This window comes from Mastigoproctus giganteus, chromosome 2 (genome assembly GCF_048544385.1).
Source record: "Mastigoproctus giganteus isolate SK-2022 chromosome 2, ASM4854438v1, whole genome shotgun sequence".
NCBI classification, from domain to species: Eukaryota; Metazoa; Arthropoda; class Arachnida; order Uropygi; family Thelyphonidae; genus Mastigoproctus; species Mastigoproctus giganteus.
Window position 1 is genome coordinate 17,735,149 of NC_143576.1, and position 18,642 is coordinate 17,753,790.

General features: G+C 34.2%; 1 protein-coding gene across 1 annotated transcript in view; it reads left to right on the plus strand.

Moving 5' to 3' along the window:
• Positions 1-13,717, plus strand: part of Nup54 (nuclear pore complex protein Nup54) — a 180,668-nt gene extending 166,951 nt beyond the window's left edge. Inside the window, exons 12-13 of the mRNA XM_090390364.1 lie at positions 10,190-10,285; positions 13,556-13,717. Coding sequence (XP_090246490.1) covers positions 10,190-10,285; positions 13,556-13,612 — 153 coding nt within the window. The 3' untranslated portion in view covers positions 13,613-13,717. The remainder of the gene's footprint in view (positions 1-10,189; positions 10,286-13,555) is intronic.
• Positions 13,718-18,642: the final 4,925 nt, after the last annotated feature.

Below are 18,642 nucleotides of genomic sequence, written 5' to 3' on the forward strand. Positions count from 1 at the left end.
AAGGGAAAAAAATGCATGTTATTGTACTGTAAAAAGCTGATATGTATTTCATGGCCTTTGTTATTATCGTTGAATTCATTGGTGCCATTCCCTTCACCGCTTCTCGTATTCTGTCTTTTTCCTTTATTATTGTGTTCACTGTTGACACTGAAAAATATAAATTCCATGCGATACTTGGTAATGTTTGACCATTTTCGTACATCCTTGTTATTTTAATTTTCTGATCCAAATCGATCCGCTTTCCTTTCCTTGATAGATTTACTAGTACCCCTTTCACTTATTCTCTTAGTTGGCACCATGATAACAGTCAAAATGAAATTTTCTGTAAAGAACTTCACAGGGTTAATCTGGAAACACACTTATCACCTCACGTGAGCTCACATTTTACTAACGCACATTTCTGGAGGTCACTACCATAAAATAATAAAAAAATTAGCAGTTTCCAGTTTATTGGGATTTTCTATTAGTGCAATTCATTATAAGCAGTTAGTAAACTTGATCTTGTTGCATTTGTGATAATGCCGATAGCTCTAATTCTGTCAGATTTTACATTATTAAAGTGAAATGTGTGTGCCCTTCACTGAAATCTTCAGTCATATAAAGAGAAACATAAATTTTCAGGATATTCTCTTCATTCCTGTTTTTTAAGCTTCGTAAACTTGTTATTCACTTGATATCTCACTAGTGCAATTTGTGCATGCCATTATCATCGTTATTGATTGCTTTTTTTTTTTTTCTTTCTTTTTTTTTTTTAAATTTTACAATCCTTAAAAAAAAAAAAAAAAATTGAGTGGGAAAAAAATTTACGCAGGCCTGTTATATAACTCGGGCTTACGTAAATTGATGACTTACTGTATATGGATTTTCATTTAAGACTTCTTGAACATGCATTTAAGCAAGTGCTGTTTTCCAGTATAGAACACAACCTATATTTGTCTAAATATAGGCTGTATTTAGACAGTTGTCTAAATAAACAGATTTTCTTAACATATGTTTTAATTCCCATAAAAGTAATGCAGTTCACTGATTGTCTCCTCAATTAATCTGATTAAACTCCAGTCCAGTTTGCAATGTACATTACTACATGAAAAAAAATAATTTTTGGCTTAAGTACGTGCCCATTTTGCTGTCCTTTTAGCTTATTAGTATAAAATTGTGATAAAAAGTTCAGAGACTGACTTTGTATCTTGAAATTTATGGTGAGATGCAACTTGTCACTTGTTCAGTGACTCATAATATAGAAACATATTAATCACCAATTTATCTGCAGTGAGTCTGAATATGCTGAATAGAAAGTAGTATATACTTGATCACATTTTAGATGAGCAATTTTATTGAGCAGTGAATTTGCTTCAAATTAGAGTGAAGTGCAACAGAAACTAATGAAATGTTAAAAGTAGCTTTCTAAGGTTTTACAGGCATTTTCGTTGCTTTGTCCATAGAAGACCTCTCTATCAGCATTAGTAGTGACATGTGATGCAAGAAAGCGAGGTTATACAGCATTAGCCAAAAAAAAAAAAAAAACCTTCCCCATTTCACCCATCCATTCGCTCCAAAAGTTTGTCTAGTTCTTCCTTGAATTTATTTAAGCCATCAACTTCCACAGTGGCAGATGGAAGTTTGTTCCAGCAAGAAACCACCTGCAGGCTAAAGGAAATTTTCCGCACATCTATTCTACAACTGTGTTTCCTCAATTTGAATTAATTAGTGACTTAATCTTGGAGGCTACTAGGCTTTTTATACCAACTAAGAAATACTGTTCATGGTTCAATGGATGTCAGATGAATTAATTAGGCTCGTGGCAGAGAAGAAAAATGCATGGGATGCCTATAAATTAATAGACAACACAGAAGCCTATGGCAGATATAAGCTAGCCTGTAAATAAGTCACAAAGGAGATTAGTCAGGCTAAGGCAGATTACGAGAAATATTTGGAAAAGGATGCAAAGAAAAATGGCAAAGCGTTCTTTACTTATCTAAAGAACGCTTTTATCTAAACTCTAGAAGCAAAGGGATGAATCAGATTGGTCCACTTGATACTGATGGTTCGACTGTTGATGATCCTGCTCAGACAGCTGACAAACTGAATGAGTATTTTGCATCTACAATTACACATGAGGGGAATGCCAGAAGTTTATCAAACTCTAACAGGGAGCTAAGTGATTTTGTAAAAATGGAGAGTAAAGTGGAGGAGAAATAGTTGAAGTTAAACATAAAGAAGGCACCTGAGTTGGATGGAATCTATTTAGTTATATTAAAGGAGGCAGAAAAGAAAGTAAGCAAACCCTTAACCATAATTATGAGAGCTTCCTTGGACTAGGGATGTCCCCATGGACTGGAGGTGAGCAAATGTATCCCCATTCACAAAGGGGGGGGGTTCAAAAGGTGATATAAGTAACTATAGACCCATTAGTGTGCAATTTTATTGAGCAGTGAATTTGCTTCAAATTAGAGTGAAGTGCAACAGAAACTAATGAAATGTACTGACACATTCCAGGGAAAATAATGGAGTCACTGGTTAAAAAAAACATTGCAGGATCATCTAGACATGACTGCAGCACAAGTGTAGACACAACATGGATTTGTTAAAGGGAGGTCTTATCTCACCAATTTGATTTGATACTATGATGTCGTCACAAAGGAACTGGATGCAAAAAATAATTGGAAATTTGAGTTATAATTGGAAATAATTGGAAATTCCAATCCCAAAGTGGTGTAAAGATTAGAGCAGTATGGATTAAAGACAAGTTGGTACAATGGATAGAGGGATGTAGAGTGGTAATCAATGGCTGCTGCTCTTTGTGGACTAATGTTATTTATTAATGGAGCTCCCCAGTGTTCAGTGCTGGGCTCATCGTTGTTTTTTGTATTCATCAATGATATTGATGAGGGTATATCAGGCTTAATGTCCAAGTTTGGAGATGATACAAAGGTTGGCAGGGTTTTTAATGACAGTAAAGACAGCATGCTACTGCAACAGGGTCTACATAAGTTGGGCAACTGAAGCTTAACATTGACAAATGCAAAGTACTGCATATGGGTAGCAGTAACCCAAGAGAAACGTACCAATTGTGTTGTACTACACTGAGAGAAGTGGAGAATGAAAAAGACCTATGAGTAATTATGCGGTCAGATATGACGTTCTCTAAGCAGTGCAGATGGGCTGCCAGAGCAGGACAAGTAGCTGATTATCCTGTTGTACAAGGCAATGGTCAGGCTACACCTGAAGTACAGGTATGGAGGCATCATTTTAGGAAGTATGTAGAGTTTCCAGAACAAGTACAAAGAAGGGAACCAAGGGGTGCCTGGAGTCTGGGCACTTCCAAGGTGACCTGATTGAGGTGTATAGGGCCTTGAACGAGTTGAGCAAGCTCAGTGCTGATGAGATTCTTCCTCTTGCTTAGATTGCTAAGCTGAGAAGGCATAGATCCAAATTGAAGAAAGACAGTTGTAGAATAGATGTGCGGAAATTTGCCTTTAGCCAGCTGGTAGTCGATTACTGGAACAGACTTCCATCTCTTGATGTGGAAGTTGATTTCTTAAATAAATTTAGGACTGAGCAAGAGAGGCATTTGGAGTGAATGGATGGATGAAATGGGAGGGATGTTTTTTGTTTTTTTTTAGGCTGATGCTGTATAAGCTTGCTTTCTTGCATTGTATACCTCAACTAATGCTAACTTGTACAGTAATCTTCCATGTACAACAGTATCAAAAACTTTTCTGAAATCCAAGTATATGAAATCAAAATTATTTTTTGCATCCAGTTTCTTTGACTACATCACAGTATACAATCAAATTGGTTAGACAAGACTTCCCCTTAACAAACTCATGCTGTGTCTGGACTATAACTGCAGCCTTGTCAAGATGATCCTACAGTGCATCTTTAACCAGTGACTCCATTATTTTACCCAGAACAGAAGTTAAACTAACAGGTCTGTAAATTCACATGTCATCCTTTGATCCTCACTTTGTGAATTGGGGATACATTTGCACATATTCAGTCTGTGGGGACCTCCCCTGAGTCCAACGATGCTCTCAAATTCTGGCTAACAGTTTGCTTACTTCTTTGCCACCTCCTTTAATATAACTGGATAGATCCCATCCACCCCAGGTGCCTTTCTTATGTTTAACTTCAATTTCTTCTCCACTGCTCTCAGTTATTACAGGCTCACTGTTAGAGTTTGATAAGCTTCTGGCCTCCAATTCCCTACAGAATTCCTCATGTGTGAATGTAAATTGTCAGCTACCTGAATGTTTGAACCATTGATATCAAGTTTACCAATCTAATTCATTCCCTTCCTTCTAGAGTTTGCGTAAGAAAAGAACTCTTTGCCATTTTTATTTGCATGCTTGCCCAAATATTTCTCATAATCTGTCTTAGCCTGCCTAACCTCCTTTGTGACTTGTTTACAAGCTAGCTTATATCTGCCATAGGCTTCTTTGTCGCCTGTTAATTTACATGCATTTTCTTCTCTGCCACGAGCCTAATTAATTCATCTGACATCTATTTAGGCCTAAACCTTGAACAGTATTTCTTAGTTGGTATGAAAAGCCCGGTAGGCTCCAAGGTTAAGTCCCTGAAGGCTTCCCATTTAGAATTCACTGTTGGTAAAGTCATTAGTTGATCCCGCTGTATAGAATTTAAAAACTGTCTGAGGCTACTGTAGTCAACTTTACAAAAGCAAAAACCCTTCCGTTTACCCTTGATAGTAGTTACATCTTTAAGTAAATGCTAGATCAGTACATTGTGATCAGTTGCCAAGTGGTTCCTTTATCTGCAAATTCTTAATGCATAAATAATCACTGCTGATAATCAGATCAAGAGTATTGCCTCTTGCACGTTAGTTGCCTCTCAAACGTGCTTGATGATTGTAGAAAACAATCATCCAATAAATCCCCAAAAGTCTTGCTAGTGTGTGAGTGACCAACCACAAGTTCCAGTCAATATCTGGAAAGTTAAATGCCCCCTTATAAGACATTCTGATTTACTGGCCCACTCTACTTCTCTGTACAGTTCTTTGTTGTACTCATCAGAGTCATTAGATCTATAACACACTCCTATTCTCAATTTTGCTTTCCCAGTGCTTATGTCAAACCAAACTGACTCAACACTGTGCTGTCTACCCATGTCAACTGGATGCTGTGCCTTAAATTTTGTGTTTCTTAACTAACAGAACTAACCCCCTCCCTTCCTATATCCTGTCTATCCTTTAAGTACACATTGTACTACCCAAATTCCAATTCTGCATTCCTTATATCTGTGTGACACCACGTCTCTGGTACCCCAACAATATCTGCCTTTGGTGTCTTGACCAGCACCTGAAATTCATCAAATTTATTTACTATACTCCTAGAATTGGTGTTACATGCAAGAATACATGTTGTTACTCTTAGTTACCCTGACACATCCCATGTATTTACTTGTTCCATGATGATTCCCATCATTTCTTAAAATCCCCAGCAGTTTGTTCTCTCTCCCCATCACCCTTCACTTTATTAACCAGTGTTTCAATTATGATCTGATCAGGAATGATCAGTATCATTTAACTGTCTACAAAGTTGTTTGTGAAATTGTTTTTCACTGTGGGACTTGCCAATCAATTTTAAAACAAGATTTGGGGATACAACATGTCTGCATCTCACATTCATCCATCCATCATTACTGGTGATAAATCTTTTTTGTATGGCTCTCACCCAAAAACAAAGGCCCAGTACTATCATTGGAGGACTCCTCCCCCTTCAAATCCCAAAAAAATCAAACACTCTTGATCAAATATGAACATAATGCTTTTCATAATTTGTGAATCACAGTACAGTAATACCCCGACTTACGCTACCCCGACTTACGCGAACTCGGAGTTACGCGGTTCTTGATTTTTTCGTTTGGCAACGCTGCCGCCCACTATCTTCAAGGTCGTTTTTCATATGTTATCGATATACGGTGCGACGGCGGAGAATAAGAGCGAAAGATGAACAAAATTCAACTTTGCTGCTTTTATGTTTTTTATATCAGTGAAGGGGAAACACATTTCACCATAATAACGTAAAAACCAACAAATTCCAGCTATCGGTATAATCGCAAATGCAATTAGATCGAGTTTACTACCAGTTTATAACAGATTTCACTAGCAGAAACGCAACTCGATTTTTATTGTTTTATGGTAGTAACCCCTAGAAATGTGAGGTGTTAATAGTGTATCTCTGCCTTTATGGTGTTGTTTATTCAGTTGCTACATGCGCGCAGCTTTGTTTATGCGTATCAAGCATGCCTCCTCGTTTTGTAATTGTGCTTTATTCCCTAAAAATGAGTAAAATACTTAATTAAAAGGTGTGAAAAGGAAGCGTCTTGGTGAAGACACTGCAGATTCAGAGAGAAAGAAAAGCAATTATCGATAAACAGAGGCGGACTGGATCAAAAATTCTTACCCAGGAAAATTTATAGTGGCCTCATACTATGGTTTATGGCCAAAATCACACTGGCCCACCGGGGTTTCTCCGGTAAGACTTATGGCCAGTCCGCCTCTGTCGATAGAGAAAAAATATGAAATTGTGAAACGCTTTGAGCGAAATGAAAGACCATGCGATATTGCACGTGCTACAGGCCTAAATGAAGCAACGGCGAAAAGCACATGACAATTGCAAACTTGAGAGGTTGAAAATTGAAAAGGGCTCAATTGTAAAGGGCTTAAAAATTTTAGAAAATATAGACTCCAACGAAGAACGCGTTATAGCTACAAAGCAAGGGATAAAAAAAATTATTAGCTTGCTACGAAGAAATTCTGCGTGAAAAAAAGAACGCGCTGTGTCGTCAGACGAATTTGTTAGATTTTATGAAGCCATCGACATCGAAATAACTTTTTAACGTAAGTCATTTGTTTTTTTTAATACATATTTTGTATTAATATGTATAAAGAACTGCAATTTTATTAATATTTTTCTTCTAAAGTAGTGTTTTTGTTAGTCCTTGGTCCCAATTAAGCAAAATTTATATGTATTTATATGCAAAGTTCTACCCCGACTTACGCGAATTCGACTTACGCGATTTTCGTCGGACCCACCTATCGCGTAACTTCGGGGTATTACTGTACATTGTTCCTTTCAAATTTGTTCTATATGGTCATACACTGAACAAATGGGCTTCAGGGATTGGCACTTCCTTCATGAGAGTGCTCCTACCTAATTGATACCTTCTGTTCAATCTGAAGCAGCCTATCGCTGTGGGCCCACTCTCCACCATACTCATCAGATTTAGCTTGTTGTGATTCCTCCTCTCCCCCATGCTTAAAGCCCCTTTGAAAAGCCACAGATTTGCAGTGACTGAGATAATTATTCAGAACATGACATGGGAAGTATTACCAATTGCAGTTACCAAAAGTTGCAAAAGAATTGTATTGTTATATGTAGTGTCAAGGGGACTACTAGAAAGTTAATCCATCCCAAGAGCCAATAATTACCAATATCAGTTCAGTCACCAAACTTTTTAATCAAAAAAATAATTTATTCATATGAAAAAAATAAGTAATTTATTCACATTTGAGCAGTAGCACTATCATGATGGAAGTGCCAATTCCCTGAAGCTCGTTTTTCAAGCCAATTTCTTTAAACAGCATCACGCAATCACTGTAGAACTGTTTTGAAGTTTCCTAGTTCAGTGTTTGACCATGTAGGACAACTTTATAATGAACAATGCACCGTGAGTGATAAAATATGAAAAGCATGATCTTCACAGTTTGTATATATTGCAGGTTTATTCATACGTGGATAACTTGGATTTACGGTACTATATACACTTACCTACAAGTGAAATTTAACTGTGACATAACATGATTTTACATTATTATAAATACAGTAGTCATATTATCTTCTAATATGACTAATATGGAGGCCTAAAACAATCTTTTGTAATAAAATCATGTTATATAATTTTATTACAAAAGATACATAAGAGTAGAAAACAGTGTCTCTTAACTGCCATTTCAAAGAAAATAATTGCGCTTATACATTTTCCTATAAAATAAATTTATCTGTGATATAACTTAATTTTACATTTTTTAAAAAACTATCATATTAGCTTTAAATAAAGAGATTATGTGTAATTCACATTATCCTGTTATATATTCAGGTTAATTTTAATCATTATTGAATAAAATAAAATAATATATATGATTTACATAGCATTGGGATGACTTTCTGAAATATTTTATTAGCCATTTGCTACTCAATTTTAAACCTTATATTCCTTCTTCTGTTGAGGTTGACTGCTGTGTTCCTGATAGATTGATGACTTTAGTCCCCTGATAGTCATGATAATCTATCTTTTAATTTTAGTTGTATTAATGGGCATTATTATTTTAATATATTCCTATTTTTTAAACCTTCAAATTCTTTATACTGTTAATATTTTTGCCTTTCCTGCTAAAATCATAACCCTCCCTCTACATTAATGCATGTCCAGCCATTAATTTATTCATTTATAAATTTAATTAATGCATAATTTACTTTTAATTCTGACAAAAATAATTTTGCTATTCTATACATTTATTTCCATTTCATCTTTTCTAGTTTTAGAGTAGCCCAGATACCAGTTGCAAGGCTACTTTACACAACAGATGTTTTTTGCTGTGTCATTTGTCACTCAGTGAAGCAGCATGTACATCAGATGCATTATTTGTGCAGTAACAATTTAACAAAATATACCCCCCCCCCCTTTTTTTTCTTTTTTTTTTTCTTTTTTTTTTTTTTTTTCTCTTTTTTTTTTTTTTTTTTTTTTACCTATTTCCACGTTCTGACAGTATGTTACAATCCCAAATATATATAGCAGCAGTGAATGTTCAAAACAAGGCTTAGGAACTCTAGGTGCTATTCTCTAACTTTTCAGTAATGGGATAACATCGTGGAACATCACTACCTGCAAAAATAGAGTATTGTATTACTTTATACATCAGGGCCAAATAAAATTTGGCTCTGATTAATAAAGTAATATAATAGACATTAGAGCCAAAAAAGGAATCTTAGAAAGATTTTCAGCTTTTCATATATGACCAATTCCTCTTCCAAAAAAACTAAAATCAGATGCCCAGTCAGATCTCTTCTTAGATGATCACTTGCCATACAGTAAACTACTCACCAAGAAAGAATTTAGAATTTTACTTTATCTTTGGCTGCTACTATAAGAATATATAACATCCATTACGAAATGCTAAAACATTTCTGATATCATCCATAGATTTTTCTTTCTGTCATATACATATATTTACCAGTACATGAACAGAATGCAGTAAACCATTTATTATCTGAGGCCAGACTATTTGGGTTGTTTTAACCATGTTTCTAAGTCTGTGGAGGCCTAAATCAGTCTGAATCAGATAATAAAAAGAAACATATGGAATCCTTTATAGGCATTGTTTGTTCACATTTTGTAAAGTTCCTGTAGATAGAACCTCTGAATTTCTCACTGCGTGCATCAAGACATTTACTTTTTGCTTAATAACTCACTTGTGATAGTTCAGTCATATTTCAGTAACCATTCAATTTTACTACTGTATGGTTAATTTTAACTTTATTCCACAAGTTTTGTTTTAATTTACATCTGTGTAACCATCACGCTAAAATGGAAAATGATTGTTCTCTCAATCGAACACAAAAACCTCACTTATCAGTAAACGTGAAAAAAGGTGCTGAAGTGTTGACTGTAATGAATCTCTATCCAACTACATGGACCACCAAAAAGGATCTGCCACTCTCACTGGAAAAATTATGGTTCAGTTTATATATTGATATATGCAGGAATAACAAAAGGAAAAAAGCAGACTTCATTGTTTTCCCTTTTTTTTTTTTTTTTTTTTTTTTTTTTTTTTTTTTTTCAAAAATTATATTTCTGTTAAATTTCTTTTGAAATCTCACACTGTAGTATACTTTTGTGAATATATGTATAAATCAGTTTGAGATTTTGTCACATCAGTTTTTCTTTAAATGCATGGATTATCTCAGTATTTTACTGTTCAGGAAAATTTAAACCATGGTGTATAATCAGGAGTCCACTGTATTATATTTTGCAACTCTAGTTCAATAGTATTATACATAATTATTGACCAGCATTGTTCATAAATCCATTAATATAATTTATGCTTAGTGGATTTAAAAAGATCAAAATTAAATTATATAAAGTGCTGTTTTTAAATTATTTTCAGCACCTGAAATACCAACAGGAAGGCATATCTCATTTAATTGGAATTCTTAAAGATGACTTGGATGATTTAAAAATTATAGAAACTGGGTTAAAGGAGGTAATGGATCGCAGAAGATAAAGCTGTTTTAATATTAGGTGTCAGAATTGATTTTGAAATAGTTTGTATTATAGTTACCATATTAGGTTTTGTTTTTTTTTTTTTTTTTAATTCAATGCCAATGTCAATTGATTTTTTTTATTCAATCATGTACATATTTCATATAAAAGAATTTTAATTATTCCAAGGATTCTTCACTCAGTTTAGATTTACAACTGTAAACAGTAAAAGTAAAAGTTCTGTACCCCTGATGGTTAAACACCATCAGGGGTACAGAAGTTTTTCTTTTCTTCTCCTATTTCATAAATAGCAGAAATATAAGGATGGTACTCAAATATTTTACCTCTACAATTATTCATGTATTTTAAAAATCAATTAGGCCGGTACAGTAAGTTACAATGATGAATTACATGTAATTCATCACTGAGCCCAAATCAAAAAGCACTTTTCTTGCAGAAAAATACAGTCTTCATTGAAACCTTGAACAACTTTCACTGTGGTAACATCCTGTTGAGCAGATCAGTAGCAGTGACATGTTTATATGTGGTGACAGGGCATACAATGAGAGTTAAGTTTTAGTGATATTTTGTGCTACCACTAGAAAGAAATTGTTTAATCTATCATAGAAACATTTTTAATGATGAGCCTGTCTCACACAGATTTTCAGAAATTCTTCAGAGGAAACCATTGATTGTGTTTGTTCATTTCTTTTTTGAAGTTCAGTCTTAAAGATAGATTAATTGTAAATGTGACATTATGAACAAAGTAAAAGGATTCAAATTTTTGAAGATAACTTTACTGTACAAATTTTAAATGTATTTTGGGTCATTTTAAGTTTATAAAGATAGTGCTCTGATTACTGAAAAGCAATCATATAGGTGGTTACAAAATGCAAACACTTATTTTGAAAAATGTTCATGATTTATAATTCTAATTTAAAATTATCATGTTTGTAAAATTTTAAAGCTTAAGTTATGAATATCATTGAAATGGTTTCTTAGCTCAAAAAGATTATTAGGTAAACAAAATTATAATAAACCCTCAATTTAACAGGACTTCAGAAATAATGCACAGCATCCACTGAACTGGTATTTTCAACTGTATGTGACTTTCTGGTGTAACTTATTTAGTCTGATGGTATTTACTGTCAGTTAAAACATTTTAATCAACAATATAGCAAAATTAACTCTTCTAATAAGGAAGCTTGTCTTGCTTTCATTTATTAATGCTGCATGAAGTATTTCTTCCCTTTTATGACCATTGAAGTAACTTGTTGAAAAGCTCCACCTAAGTTGTATTTACAGTGCCGACTACTATGAAAAAAAGTTAATTTTTTTAAAAGTCAAATGTAAACCTTATAAAGGGCATGATGTCCTGCAATCTTTACAAGATTCATATCTTAGAGATGCACAATCAGGATTTTCTTTAATCTTTAATTTTAGTATTACCTACATACAATTAGTCCTGTCGTGGCATGGTGGTGCCAGGAGTTTACAATTCGTACAGACAACAGATGCACATACAAAGAGATCTATATGAGAAATACATACACGTTATATAATATACATTGAGACTATTGCAGGCAAAAGCACAGTTCTAAATTTTCAGTTCAGCGAAGATTCTCTTTCTGTATTTTTTGTTGTTGACCACTCCTTGGAAGTCACTGTCAATCGCTTGCAGTGAAGGCAACATTTGCTTTGACAGGAATCTGTCGGTTAGTACTAGCTGGTTATGGTTTGCTAGCAGACGTGCTGAAGACCAGAAGTAAGGGAGAGGAATGCGGTAAGTGCAGTGATTCCAGAAATTTGGCTCAGTGATTTTACCCATGGCCATCTTGAATGTGTCCTGTGTATGATCAAAGCCTGCAATTGAAAGGCATCTGCTAACTCTGCTCTGAGAGCTGGAGGAAGGTGGAGTTTGGTGTTGGCTCATTTTAACAGCCAGAATCCTACCGGGAATATCCTTTTAAGGTTGGAATTGGTAGCTGAGGCCCATATCTCTGAAGCATATAGTACTGTCAGGTATAGGTTTGATACGATGTACCTTTTTACCAGGTGTGGGTCGTTGGTGTGGAGCAGCTGTTACTTGGCGACCCAACGCAGTGAGGTCAGCCTCGAATTTATGAGGTTAACATGCTCAGTGAAGGATAGCTTGGATTCAAAAACAACCTCCAGATGTTTGTGCATTTGAACACTTGGAACTGAGGAGCCATTGATTGCAGACTCCAGCATCATCACCTGTTGAGCATGACAAAAATCGGTGAGATACCATATGAACTTCCAGTGATGGTACTCAGGTACTCTTCAGTCCTCCGAATAAGCTTCAATCAGTTTCCATTGCTACTATACAACACAACAAAATTTCATGTTCTTCTGCTCCATACAACTGAAGTGCAGTAAAATACAGTATTAAACATGTAATGTTCAATACTGTATGAAATTCCTTCTGGATTAAGAAATTATTAATGCTGTAGCAGCTAATGAGTAAAGAAGGAGAGGATGGAGTTCAAGTGGGAGCATTGAATGATACAGCTAACACAGTATGGCAGGGTATTGGAAGATTGATGGCATTTGGGTGTGTAATATTTATTCCATTTAACTGAGAAGAATAGTTGATGCTGATAAAACAAGTCAGTACTTACAGTTAACTTAATCTCACCCCCAAGTAGGAATAACAAAGATCCTATCACTTCAGATAGATGTGTCAGGATACCCAGCAGTGTTCTTTGTATGTGCCTTTGTTTATGTCCAATTAGCATTTCACTGGTAATGCTACTTTTACCAAAGCATAGTCATATTTGAAGAAAACATGGTCGACAGCTGCGTAATTTTCAAAATAAATACTCCCAGTGTAGTGGAGGTACTGTTGCAACTATGAGAAGATCTGAATTGAATAATTGTGGTTGTTCATAAGAACTAACGATTTAACTGTAGCACCGAAATGACCTGATTTGCTAGGTTGAATTGCATGTGCACTAGTTCTTAAGAAATTGTTTCACACTTTCTATTCAGTTTGGACTATTACAATAATAAGAGGTGCTTTTTTTTCTTTTCCTTTTTTTTTTTTTTTTCTTCTTTTTCTTCCTCTCCAGAATAAGTTTGTTTCCTTGCATCATCATACCATCTTATTACCAATACTAACTAATCAGTTTCACTATATAGCTTCACATAGTGACCTGATCTTGTCATTGTTAGACATTGAAAAACACCCATTAGGGCACTCAAAATCCATGCCTATTTTAAAGTAATTTGGTCTGCTTTTTCCTTTCAGAATGGGGCCCCAAAAGTCAAGTATTGTTTTCTCTGCATCTGCAAAGCAGCTTTCTAAATTCTCAAGCTTTGCTCCTGAACCCTCTTCCTGTTCTTAGTTTAATTTCTGGTTTCTACATCCTTTTCAGTAGTCTTATGACTTTTAAATGTGTAGGAAAGATTGACAGTGTAATCCAGTACTCCTTAGCAATGTCACTTTGTTTTCACTTGTTAGCTCATTATAGTTTCTTTGCACTGCAATAAATATCCCCATTGCCAAGCAACTACCCATCCTAGGTTGTTTGGAAATACAATATTTTATGCTATCTTAATAACTCATTGTATGAATCAGAATGACATGAATTACACCTCTAGGCAACATTTCTTGAGGAAAATAACAGTATAAAAGTTCATTGTAACAGCATTTGACTGTAGTCAGTATTAGTAGCCTTTTCAAAGTAGGCATGCTATCAAAATTTTCCACGTATAAAACCTGTAAAATGTAGTAGCAGTCATTGCATTTCGAATAATCCACGGTCATTATAACAGTTTTACTGTTGTATATATGTGGGCAGCATATTGTGTAGCAGTACCTGTATGTAATATTGTGGTTCATACAAAACAATATAAATGAAACTGTTGGTTTCTGTTTATTTTAATAATGATACAAGGCAAACTAACTGAAATTGAGCACGTACATTTGAAGAATGTTTTATAAACTTGATCTCAGCAAAGCTAAAGTAATGATATTGTGATAATAAATGAAGAAAAAAAAATTTATGAATTTAATATGCCATTTATTGAACTGTTCAGCAATTGAGTTCCCAGAACATACATGTACTTGTGCACGAGAGTTCCTGGAACGTCTGTGAGCTTGCGGCAGTGAATTTTCTGAATGTGGGTGGGCTCTGCACAATGAATTTCTTTGTGTAATTTTGAATTTTTGTAAAAATATACACTTAGTACATAACTTTTAAAATATTAATGTGTTCTTAATTTAAATTGATGATCCAACATTATTCAAATGAAATTGTCAAAAATCAATTTTTAAAACATTTGTGCCAAGAAAAAAAATAGTTGTTACTTTTTGTTTATCAGTGTAGTAATATCCTCTACATCTATTTATGTATATTGTGATATATATAAATCGAAAAATGTAAAAAATTTGTTCAGTTTTGGGTTTCCAATCAACTGCCACTAACAGATACACTTTTTTTGTTATAATTTTCAAAGCATTGATTTCATACTTTTAAAATGTATCTATAATAATTACTTGGAAACACAAGATAACACAATGCCTATTTGAAGATCTCTCTCTCTCTCTCTCTCTCTCTCTCTCTCTCTCTGCGTGTGTGTGTGTGTGTGTGTGTGGTACATATCATTCCCCGCTCCTTTTCACCCAGTAACGTATGATTCCTTTTAAAGAAAATTTACTCCCCTAGTTGCTATTAAAAATTAATTTTTTTTGAATAATAAGCTAAAAATAACCAGGTGCAAATTGTCTATGCATTTTATTTATTAAACAATATCATGTACAATAGTTTCTTGAGTTGTTGAACATCATGCATTCCACAAAAGTCATTTTCAGAAGCACAATGTTGTTGTATTATACATAATGATATAGTGGGAAGATGTGTACAAATAAAAAAATTTTTTTTATTTAATGATGGATACATCAATCATTATTTTATGTCATCAGTATTTGTAGTATAAAAACAAAGCATAGCAGTCATTATGCAGTGATAGAAATGGCAACACAACTACAGCTACTCCCCGGCTTACGCAATACTCTACTTCACGTATGTTTTTGCTGTCCAGTACACTCTTAAAAAAAAAAAAAAAAATCGTGGAATTGTATTTTGCATCCCGTAGGAATAAATGGAGGTATCGTGAAATTATCGTAATGTGTACTCAGTAACACTGTTATTCGTTCCAAGACCTTGGAAGTTGAAATTTTTACTATATAACTAAACTTTATCCCTCTAAAGAGTCGTTTTTATAATGGAAATTGTGCTACATTTTCATTGTTCTTATATGGTCCGTTATAAGAATCAATTTTGAACACCCGTGATATTTTTCTAAAACACATTTCTGGAGGTCACTACCATAAAATAATAAAAACAATTTTGCACTTTCCAGTTTATTGGGTTTCTCTGTTAGCGCAATCTATTATAAACGGATAGTAACTCGATCTTATTGCATTTGCGATAATACCGATGAAGGGAAAGGGACCAACGGAAGGTGCAAGTGCTGGCAGTGCTAGGAAATGAAACAAAATTGATTTAGAAATGATGATTAAGAAATACGAAGCAGGATAAAGTTTGTCATCTATTTCACAGAATTAGGTCTGGCTGCTTCAATAATGAATATTATTTTAAGGGATAGTGCACGTATAAAAACACGTTAAAGGATCAACGCATTTAAGATCAAGGGTGATCACAAAACAGCATTCAGGTACTATATTGAAGATAGAAAAGCTATTAATAATGTGGATGGGAAATCAGATTAAGAAGCAAGTGCCCCTGAGTCCAATGGCCGTTCAAGAAAAATCAAATATTTATGAAAATATTAAGGATAAGTATGGCAAACCCCAAGCCAAGTTCATGGCAAGCAACTGGTGGTTTAATAAGTTCAAGCATCGTGCTTGTTTTCAAAACATTAAAGTATGCGGTGATGTTGTCAGTGCCGCTTCTGCATCTGCAGAAAAATTTTGATGTGTTGGGAAAAAAAACGTAAATCTCCACAGCCCTGAACTTCCACAGTGGCGTGCTTATCAGCTGGAAAGTTAATTCTGACAACGATGCTCGAAAGATGAAACTTGCTGACGTTATGCCTGTCTCCTCTCTTTTTGTAATTTTGTACACTTTTGTAATTTTTCCTGCGCATGTGATAAAAAAATTGAATGAATAATTCTATTTACATGTTCTTCGAACATTTCTCTTTTGCTTCAGTCAAATTCAGCGCGCATAGCTGTGTGCTGCATAAGCATTTAGGGAAATTCCGACTTACGTAGAGTTCTGCAGAATGCAACCCTTACATAAGTCAGGGAGTGGCTGTGTTATGGTTATTCTGAAATTGAGTATTGTCCTGGTACGAAGCTGACCAATATGAAAGTTTGCACTGCATTTATTCTATATTTATTTCAAATTAATTTTCTTTCTGAAATTAACTGGTTGTTATACTGATTTTACAGTAAATATTTGGAAAATAATTATGCAAGATTAACCTGATAATACTTGTTAATAAAAACTAATTTTACGAAAAGAAAATAATTATGCATTATATTGTATATTTATCTAAAAGAGTAAGAAATTACCTTACATTTTTTTGCATAGAATGCTTCCAATCAGTGCTTTCCAAATGTAAATGAATAAGATAAACAGATGAAATGATTTTAATAAATTCTATCCTGACTGATTTGAAGCACAATGGAATCTAAAGCTGAGAAATCCAACCCGATGCCAAAACTCATCAAACCAACCCGAAACTGAGTGCAAGAAGACTTATCCGAATTATTAAAATAATTAAAAACGAAAAAATGTTTACGACAAATAATTAAAATCATGACTATAAAATTTGGATGACCACATTAAACATACAAATATTTTAATTATTCTGACACTTCTCGCACTCACGGTTTGGTTCGTTTGATGTGTTTTGGGGTCGGGTTTGGGCTCTCAGCTTTAGATTCCGTTGTGCATTGAATCGATCGTGTCTCTGAGTGAAAGAATTCATTAAAATTATTTTATCCTATCCTTTTACATTTGGAGTGCATTGATTGGAAGCATTCTGCACAAAAGATTGAATTAATCTCTTGATCTTTTAAATATATTGTTACAACATAGAAGTTATTCGGCCTTGTAGCTCTGTGTTTTATTAATCTTATTGTATGTTTATGTACAATATTGTATTATAAATGTATATACAGTATATTTTAAATACATAAATGTTGAAAGTATTTCATTTTCATTCATTTAATTTTAAGAAGAGCACGTCTTATTGAGATGTGATTACATACAGATATACAAGATGTTCTGAGATTGAAATGCCATTGGTTTAACACACAATGCAAAATAAATTACTTTATCCTGAATGTGATAAAGTAATTTAAACACTTTAAAGTAGTTTTAAACACTATGAGCATAGTGGTCAACAAAAGGTAATTTTTTTTTTTATCTGTTATAGATATAAACAATTTTGCACAGTAATTTCAGATGTGTTCTCAGTTTTTCCTAAAATGTATAGTTTTCAGAATACAACTGCTAGTTTTATTAGTACAAGTTAATTGCATTTTTATTACTTGCACTTGAAACACAATACACTATTGTACACATTTCTCCATAATGTAAACAAACAACAGTAGTCTGTCAGTGCACACTGATAGTGATTTTCCTTTGACTTGATGGAATTGTTCTTCCTGCTCATCACTCACCATGCCAAGATTTTCAGAAAAGAAGTCTAAATGCAATAAAGTTTCAGCAACATGCAATCTACTATTTCTTTATATGCATTGAGCAGTTTCTGTCTCAAAGCTTTCATCCTCCTGCATAGCTCTCTGATTTGAGTCCCACAAATGTTTCCTCCTTTAATTTTTGCAGTAATCTTTTGAAGTAATGAAATCCTCTGAAATTCGTCTTACCTGTCTTGACAAAACGCTTCATTAGGCCAACTTTAATGTGGAGAGGTTGAAGGAAAATCTTAATAGGATCCCTAACGGAACATACTATACAATACCTGTTCCTGGTTCATATATGCTTCTTTAAAGCCAGTCAAATTTGATATAATACTCTGCAGTAAAACGGCTGTTCCATAGGCACAGGAAACAGTATTTTGGGAACCCTGCTTGCATGACAACAAAACAATGAGATGCCTGCAGATATTCCATTAAGGAGTGCTGTATTGAATTGCTTCAAGTAGTGTCTTCATGTTATAGTATGTCTACTTATCCACCTGTTTACTTTAAGGTAAAGCAAGAACACTGCCAAGCCTGCCTTGTGTTGTTTGTTTTTTTTTTTTTTTATTAGACTAAGCTTTGCAACCTGGCAGGAGCAACACAAGGAAGGTCCTACCTGGGAGCCATTCCTGCCACAAGGAGGCTTTAAGAGTCTA